Source organism: Lepisma saccharinum, chromosome 8 (assembly GCF_977018435.1).
Source record: "Lepisma saccharinum chromosome 8, izLepSacc3.1, whole genome shotgun sequence".
Taxonomy (NCBI): Eukaryota; Metazoa; Arthropoda; class Insecta; order Zygentoma; family Lepismatidae; genus Lepisma; species Lepisma saccharinum.
In genome coordinates, this window is record NC_139236.1 from 29273498 (window position 1) to 29283273 (window position 9776).

Below are 9776 nucleotides of genomic sequence, written 5' to 3' on the forward strand. Positions count from 1 at the left end.
GGGAGTATGGGGGATGGTAGGTAGAGCACCTGCCATCCCCATCGAGCTGACATATCAGCCACAGGTTGCGCTACATGTGCCCGAGCATTGTCCTGCAAAACGATGGGATGATTCAGCAGAAAGTGTTGCCTCTTCTTTCACAACGCAGGTTATGTTCCAAAAATGAACAGTAATACTGCACATTGGCAGTCTGCCCTTGTGTTATGGTATGCTTTCAGATAACACCATCGCAGTCGTACACGAGAATCACCATAACTTTCACATTAGTGGGATTATGACTACACAACTTTAGACCAACTAACTCCAATTATACTCTATTCCACTCGTCACTGCACATGCACCTAGCGTTGGAAGGAAGAGTCCATTTACTGGGAGAAAGGTTAGGTATCAAACTAAGGTGTGGTATAAGTAGAGTTCGAAGTGGTCGAAAAAAAACCGGCTACCTGAGTTTCTTTCCGTGGCTTTTTTCACAAGTGTGTCCCAAATCAATGAAAATACAGGAGTTGACAGTATTTTTCTTGTTCCATGGTTCTTGTTTATCTCCCTACTGTAAAACAGACACTCATTTCTAAACATAAAATACAATTTACAATATGAAATTCGAAGCTAGACAAAAACAGTGTTTTCAAGAAATCTGGCTTTTTTGAATGGGCGGTTCTTTCCAAGTGTTATATTCATATTTCGGTAGGCTTATTAAAAATATATCTATGTAGTTTAGCATATTCACATAACTATGGTTCAAATCACAAACCCTGACACCTTCTGTAAACAAAACCACCTGCATGCAGAAAGCATTGCAAACTCATAGAAGTAAAATAATCCACACGAAAATCCAGCGTTGTTACAGGATTCATTACGTAAGGTAAAACAACAGCCAATTTGTAGTATGGGATACGCTGCCGCAAATGACGTCTCACTTTAAACCCAATGCTCTTTCTTTTTTTTACTTATTGCTTCACCTTTATGGTTAACTCTTTGCTCAAGTAATCATTTCCCATAAATTTGGCTTCTTTCTTGCATGTGAATTGAATATATTTTACTTGCATTTTTTTTAGACAAACTGATATAACATGGTAATGTATATTTCTAAGGTTTGATAAAGATAGGAGTGTATTTGAAATTTGTTTGTAGATTTTATGTAAATTGTATCTTATGTAAATAAAATATATAATGGGCATAAACAGCCATATGCATTGCTGTAAGTCCAATAAATATATTCATGATGATGATCAAAACAAGACAAAATGTTCGTAAATTTATTGCGGTTGGAAACTTTGACAAGCATCCTAATAACGATTTTTGTTCCGCCAAATATAGTGCACTTCGTAAAATAACTTGGTGACATGGCAAGGAAAGATAAGTGTGAACATTTTGTAGTAATATGCATTGTAACTTTTAATGAGCTTAGAGATTTGTGCACATAATGATATTTTATAACATTGGTTATTTTCTAAAAATAATCATGTGAACAGCAAGGAAGTAGTGCAACTTAGTAATATTGCCTGACTTATCGTTAGAAAAATAACATGCCGAGTTCTATGCGTGCGGGAAAGTCTCAGTGTTCTCCGAGCTTGTTTTCAAAACACCAGCAAGGACAGCCTTTGAAAAGGGGTGAGAAACAAATTCTACTCAATATTTATGTAACGTTCTGTCAGTGGTATCCTGAGAAACCAGTAAATGAAGTGGTTAAGTTCGTATCCCAGTGCAGTGGTGTGTCAGTGTCTGCAGTTTTAAGGGTTATGAAAGAGAGAATGACCGGGAGAGTAACATTGTATGCGGCTGCATATTCGTCTGATGTTTTGAGAGCGGGTTCTCACATTCAGAGGCTCTTATATAAAATTAATAAGTGCGGCGAACTATGAGTGTAACAGCAGATGATTGTGGTCATGAATCAACTGACGCGGAGTGATACATCGAATCGGTGAGACCGTTTGTTTACAGAAGGTCTCAGGGTTTTTGATTAACACCATAGAATTGTTTTGTATGTGTTTTTAATAGAACCTAATAGTATGATTAGTATGATATGATTTTCAATGTTTGAATTTGTTATATGAACACGTACATGAAGCAAAAAAGAAAATACTGCTCTACCTTTTGAAAATCTCGTATCAATTGTCTTTACATTAAATTTTGTGTTCAATGATATATATTTGTATTCTTCCTTTCCAATGCATCATGTAGAATTTTGTTAAATGGCCGCTAAACCTGGCTACGGAGCAACTAGTGATGTATTTTGGCTGCTTGTTGCAGTGGTTCTCGATCTTTGTGAGACCACAGCTCAGTAAATATATTTCTTACACGTCGATGCCCTGATCCCAACAATAACACTCATAAATACATTTCTGAACTTTAAAGTTTATATAGAAATTAATATGCAACCTTAATTAATATTAATATATCAAGTATGGCATAATCAGAGTTCAAATATGTATAGACTTGCTGTTAAATATAAAATTAGTTTTAAATTTGTCGTCAACCCCTGGGTGCAACGGAACTTTTCTGGTTTGGCGGTTGAAAAACAGTGGCACTAAAACTGAAGTAGAAGCAAATAAGACTGGCCGCAAATGGAAAAAAAATCGTACAAAATAAATCTGGAGTGGACGTACAGTTTGAAATGAGATTCGGAGCACTGCCTCCACTGAGGATAACCTCAGACATCTTCTTATTACAAGGCAACAGCATCTCTGATGAAGTAGCTAACAATCTTGTTAAGTATAGAGAATATTCAGACTGAAGCAACACGTAACGGTCAGGGGGGAGGGGGTCACATTGAAGTGACAAATGGCATAGGCACCTTCAGTCTGCAAGCTAGCATCCACCACGCAGGCACAAACAAGACAGAGGCGACATGATGTATGCCATTGAAGGAGCTTTCAGACTGAAGTCACAGATGACAAGCGACACAGACTTCTTCAGTATAAAGGAAAACATTCACAGTGCATGTAAGAAAAACAGACCGATGCACCCGTGCACGATGAGAAAACATTGAACAAACAATATAGTCCGAGCAACATGCAAGTGACATGTTTCGCTCATTGTAGCACTTCAATTCAAAAGGTTGAATGGGTTACTGCTTCCAAGTGACACATGTTACTTGTTGTTTCAGTCTAAAAGTTCCCTGAGAAAACAGTACAGGCCAAGTGACACTTGGAGCTTACATTGCTTCCGTTCAAAAGGTTGCATTTACTTCTAAGGGTTGGTTTCCAAGAGCCACATGTCGCTTCCGTCTCAAAGGTCCTTAAAACAGGATATATGCACACATTCACGTAATATGTATATTTCTGCATATGTGTTGTGAACAGTAAAGATTTTTAATTGTCCCCTAACATCGAATATTTTGATACTAACATTTCTTTCATATTTTATGACATCAACATTTAAATTGACACACAAACATGTAAAAGCCTGTTTTAAGTCAATTTCATGGTCAGATGTGCTCATTAGGACTTCACGTTTCGTTTTAACCCTAGCTTAACCGCACCGTACGAGAAACTTGCATACCGGGGGGTGGCTCACAGGCCACACTTTGCTTTATCACTAAATTTCAAGAAACCATTTTATAATTGAATCACCGCTTCCTTTGCTGAATATATACGTGCAGTTATTTATTGATTATAATAATTACAAAAATCTCTATTAATAAAAAATAATACCCAATTATTTCATGAGTCTCTCACAAATATTTTAGCATTCACTAAAACTCAGAAAATCCATAGTAATTTCTATTAATGTTTTTTTTAGTTTGCAGAAGTGCAGTTGTTTATTAAATATGATAATTACAATAATTACCATCATAACCAACCAATTGTACACTGTCACTGGCATGAGCATCTCGAATGACACACATTCAAGAATGGCACCTCATATGCCCACCAAGTGTATTTTGCCACCTAAGCACATTTATGTTTTTATAAACAAAAGTAATACACAAATATTGGGAACATCGTAGGAAACAAATGACAGTTGTAAAATATAAATAACAGAGGTTTTTTGCCTGCAAGGCCCTTCCCGGTAAGCTAGGGTTAAAATTATATCTGAACCACCATGCAATGTGTGTCCACTGGGATTGGCCAATATCTGCCTCTTTACTCCTACATCATGTAAATATATTTTAGCTAGTTGTAAAATATGTCCTTACAAACCTGTAAACTCATAAAAGTAACTTCAAGTGAAATAGGTTAGCTGTAATTGGTAAAAAGTCAAAATGTCCATTTTTTTTAAAAAAAAGCCGGCTTTCCATCGAAAGAAAACAGTCCCTTCAAAAAAGCCGGCTTCTTTGCTACTCTAGGTATAAGCGAGAAGCAGCGGTCCCATTTCATGGCGTATTTACAGCAGTGTTGCCACTATTCATGGCGTGTTGCCACTATTAAATCTCCAACCCACGTATATTAATATGTGCTGTAAGTACAAGAACCATATTTAATATCTTTGACCTTTCTACAATATTTTGTTACTCAAGACTGATTCTGCTAACTGTTCTAGGACTTCCCAGACAATGGGAAACCATATTTACCACCACTGGTTTCCTCAATATGAGAACTAAATATGTCTACAAATTTTAGAAATACAACATTAAGAAAACAACATTGAAAAAATACTATACTTCAAACTCCTTTATTTTTTCATGACATATTACAATGCACCATATTTGGTGTGGAATGAATCGCAGAGCGTAGGTGTTCTCAATGAACAATAAAATTAGCTACCAGTACCAATATTATTTACCAACATGCAATAAAAAAATTGTAAAAATTACTGCTTATAACTGCATAATTTGCTTCATCCATAACTAGTTCTATCCAGTCATACAAGTTTTGTATTACACGTTTTAACTTACATTTTCATCACCGAAAAAGTTATTTATATGAAAATCTGCTTCTAATATAGTGTAGGTTTATAAAGTCACAGTAATTAAAATGACACTACACAGCAACATCATCATTACCAACAGTAGTAAGTCCATTAAAAAAACAAGTTAACCTCTGTTAGGCACAAATATTCATTGCAAGATTGCAACACTGTGAACTATACTGGACATGGGTGCTTTTGTATAGCTGAAAGTTCTTTCATTTTCTTTGTTCCAAGCTCAGCTGTTATGTTCTGTTGCACTTCCAAGTCATGTAATATTATAAAGTTAATGTTATTCACATGCTTGGGGGACTAAATGCATAACGAAAAATTCAGTGCTGAAAAACAAAGATGTCATGCAGAGTGGGTTAGTGAAGGAAGTGAACACAACACGGCTTCCGTTGTTATGTAGTCACATTGGGGACAACTGTCTCCCAAGCATGAGACCAACATTACCTTCACAATATTACGTCACTTAGAAAGTGCAAAGAAAGAATGCTCACAGGGTGGCTACTCTAGGGCCATGATAAAATTCAAGAATATTTCCCAGCTTTCAAGGCGAACTTTCCAAAAATTCAAGGCCACAAACACACGTATCTAAAATATTTAAGGTTTACATTTGCCATTTCACATACTCTACTCAGTTTCGAAATACATCTACAAACACAAGTCACAAATGTTACGGGATAAATTAATTTTTTAAAAAAATGTAAATTGCATAAGAATTTCAAACTCAAATTTACCTAATCAAGTTCAAGATTTCAGTTTTCAATACTTTTGTCGGTTAGACATAGTAGATTGCTCTGCAAAGAGTAAAGGAATTGAGAGAATTCCGTTTTATTTTCCACGCATTATCTTTTCTTTATCTTCCTCGATAAAAATAATGGCTAACTATGAAAAACTTGCTTCAGGGCATTAATAAATAAACACAGTCAAAAAATTTTTGCATCAAGATGGAAAATGACAAAAGATATATAATTATTGACAATGACAGTGGGAATACAAAAGAAATGATGAAGAACAACACATGTTGAATGAAAAGGGAACAAAAATGTACAATTTTCTCGGAAATGTGTTTAAAACGAAAATGGCACAATTCATGATGGAGGCGAAAAAAAACAAAGAACTGTCACAAGAAGACTGTTCGTCATAGCGGATCCACCAGGTCCTGTTCTGCAAGAACAACTTCACAATGATTGATGGGAGCCACAGGACGGTTTGCAATGGCATTTTTTAGCATTGCACATGCATGTTCAATGCAATTCATGTCGCGACTTTGCGCTGGCCAGAGCATGCGACGGATATTCGCAGCCTGCAGATAATCGTGTACCATCTGTGGACGGCAATTGTCATCCACCAAGACAAATTCGTCACCAATTTCCTGATGAAATGGTTCCACAGTCGTCCGGAGAATGTCCCTGACATAACGAACAGCTGTTTGTGTCCCTCTAATTGGAATTAGGGGTGTTCGACATCTGAGCATGATCCCTAACCACACCGTGATTCCTCCTCCTTGGTATGGATGGACCCCCTGGACACCACAAAGACGCTCCTGCAGTTCTCTTCGTGAATCTGGCCTTAGACAGAGCCTACATTCATTGATGAAGAGCACATGAACAAAATGATTGGGTCCCCAAATTCGATGTGCACGGGCCCAATGCACAATAGGTACTGGCACCTGAGAGGTCTTCTGGAACGTAAACCACTTGCTCGAGTATGTTATGGACAGTTTGGTTTGATACACGCACACCAGAGGCTGCCTGGATGGCACAAGTGATGTTCCTTGCAGGGCAAAATGTGGAATTTAAATTCAAGTCGGACACATCAGTTTTCTTCTGTAAAATTCAGTTTTTCAAAGCGTGACTTTCTGGTCTCACTTCTTGCAAAGACAGGAATGTTAAATTTACAGCCATTTTTTCTTAAAAAAGAAGTGCAACTTTCTGAGTATTAGGTTGTTCTTTTATTTTTGTAGAATGCATTTAGGGACTATTTTAATGCTAAGAGAACCAAACCTGGCCCACCTAACCTCACTACGAAAGCATATATTGAACAAAATCTTAGATAACGATAAAATTGCAGTTATGTATTAACAGTAAATTGCAATAAAGCAAAAGGGAATTTGGGCTGAAATCTTTATACGTTTCAGTGAAAAGGTGACATTCTCTCTGCAAGAAATCTACAACTTGCAGAGCCATCCTATCAGTTATGTGAAGACATACTTTAGTTACTCACCACATGATATATTTTAGTTATGTTTAACGCTTTTATTTTTTTCATGTTTTTGATAGGTTTGATGCTGTTAGTACTGACAATATATAGCAGGTTAGTGATGTTTGGTTCAATACTAGCAGCATGTCTTTTTTTCTTTTGTGCTTGATATGCATGTAATCAAATTTTGGTGAAAGTAGTCATGCATAGGTTTTCTACTTATGCCAGCCATATATTGGGATCAAATATCTTGAGGGGGTACGGACGGTCAACGGGCCCTACACCAGCTACTATACTAACATAACTCAAAGAAATCTATGGAATAAAATAACATCATTTTAATAAAGATGTAATTAACTTATATACACAACTCCAGCTAACCAACATTTTGAACATAATGATATTACAGTACTAACAATTCATTATTCATTTGTGTGCTTACAATAAAATTTCAGATTTTTTCTTTTAGCCAGTGCAATTTCCAAGAATTTCCGGTTTCTTCTTTTCCAAATTGGTAATTGAGTATAAGAAAAGTGTTTCCTTCCATAAGAATAAGTATATTGGTTTTGCAAAGTGTGTATTCAAAACTGCTGATTAGAACATTAATTAAATGTATGCAACGTCGTCCACCAGCATGAACATTTAATCATTCAATATCACTTAACAAAATTAAATTCACTGTTTTTGGAAGGTATACAGATGTCTTTTGGCATGATGCTCATCAAAACAAATCAAATGGGCAAATCATATAATATTTGTATGTTTTCATGTTAATGACATTAACTCATAGAACTGTAAATAGTATCACAAGGGCACAAGAGAAAACTAACATCAGCACCAACATCTAATTCTCCAGGACTTGATCCATGCTGAAAAAGGCGAGCTCCACGTACACCTCTTAACACTGCCTTGCTGTCACTTACAAATAGTATGCTTCCTTCACGAAGGCCTAGAACTGGAGGTGTTTCTGGTATTTCGTGATACTGATTGATCCTATCTTCCCTTGTTTCACCCATGTGTTTTGAAGAAGGATCTGCATCTATGTAATGTGGATTGATATTAAATGGTACTAGCTGCAATGCACTAAAGCTTGGAGGATAAACGATTGGCATATCATTGGTAGTGCAAATACTGGTGGTAGCTACATTAGTGCCAGCACTACTACCAATGTAAGGCATTCCATCCTCCAACACTCTTTTCCTTATTACAGGAATTAATCCATGATCATACAAGCCTTTCAATAACTGAAAAGTATTCCCGCCTCCGACAAATAATGCTTGTGCTACGGAAACTGCTTCACTTGGGTTGGAAGATTCGTGGACACTTTGGACTTCAATGCCCAATTGTTTGAAAGCATTCTTCACTTTTTGTGTGTATCTATCCATATCACGTAAGGCGTATGGTACAAACAACACCGTAGAGACTCCACTCAGAAACGATTTCAATTCTTCTTTTGCATACTCCAAATAACCGGCTCCATGAACTGTGGAAGAAGAGAGCAGCAATAACTTCCTTTTTACAGACATTTTCAGCAAATATTTTCACTTGTTCAGCACACCTTGACGCTGTGCCACATTACTTTCCACTTATCAAATGCACATGCTATTCACACATTTTCTTCTTCGTCATGGCGATATACCTGGGTGTACTTGCTTCATGTACTGCATTACGCAAAGTTCTAATTGCAGTATTTTTATTTTTATTAGTTTTTTAAAGGGCTCTTATATCATGAAAAAACAGTAAACACAAGACTGTACGTACCGTGTAAAATATTTAACTTCTCTCCGTAACATTAAATGACAATATGCAAGGCACGAACAAGTAATATTAGTATACGTATCCACTAGAAACACTGTTGGACTTACCACAATGTAAATATATACACTACAAGTATATATATATTTTTAAAAAAATACAAAATAACTAACCAGCTGTGGGAGTGTCGCCCCAAAATCCACTAGCACAACCTATTCTGAGACTTGATTTTAAGCTTGGTGAACTGCATACTCCACGTACGTGAATTTTGCTATTACGTTTTGTTATATCGACAAAAAAGGACTTCTTAGTACACCTAAACATAATTTAATCCTGTATTCTTTCACTCTCTACAAAGTAAAATGTGTGTAAGCCTAACTAAGAAGTTCAATGCAAGGAACAACCACCGGCATAAAAGAACAGATGATCGTTCACGTTCAGTGTTGCCAAACTGGATCTGCATAAAAGAGCTAGGACCGGAGCGGACCGGAACGGCGTTTCGGTTCGTGAATATCAGGAACCTTCCTGTTCCTTCTCGTCACAAATGGTAACGGACTAACGGGCCCTTTCGGTTCGTTTTTTTTTCTTAGCGTGAACTATTGTTAATATTCCTCATAGTTTTATAGCATTCATATAAGCATGATATAAGCTTCCACTCTTCGTGTATTTGTGTTGGTGTGAAGGAGAGAAGCTCATCAGAGCAGTGTGCGAAGTAAAGAGGGCGATGTCGGGCACCCCCCAACTCGAACATATTTTGTCCCCGACAAAATATTTTTTTTATCCCTGCCAGGGATATTTTATTCCCCTCAAAGAAAAAGTAATTAAACTATGTACTATACATTTTTCAATTGCATTTTCTTCTTTCACACTGCCATATCCTCAAACATAGGCGCCGACTCCATGGGGCTTGGGGGGGGGGTTCGATTATATTATGTTATCGATGTGGGGCAGAGCCCCCCAAATAA

At 36.8% G+C, this 9776-nt stretch overlaps 2 protein-coding genes across 2 annotated transcripts in view; both read right to left on the reverse strand.

The window, feature by feature from the left end:
* Nucleotides 1-9239, reverse strand: part of LOC145990896 (uncharacterized) — a 73421-nt gene extending 64182 nt beyond the window's left edge. Inside the window, exon 1 of the mRNA XM_083126379.1 lies at nucleotides 8985-9239. Coding sequence (XP_082982505.1) covers nucleotides 8985-9135 — 151 coding nt within the window. The 5' untranslated portion in view covers nucleotides 9136-9239. The remainder of the gene's footprint in view (nucleotides 1-8984) is intronic.
* LOC145990897 (alpha-aspartyl dipeptidase) lies at nucleotides 4599-8718 on the reverse strand. The gene has a single exon (XM_083126380.1). The coding sequence runs from the start codon at nucleotides 8580-8582 to the stop codon at nucleotides 7836-7838; it is 747 nt and encodes a 248-aa protein (XP_082982506.1). The 5' UTR covers nucleotides 8583-8718; the 3' UTR covers nucleotides 4599-7835.
* Nucleotides 9240-9776: the final 537 nt, after the last annotated feature.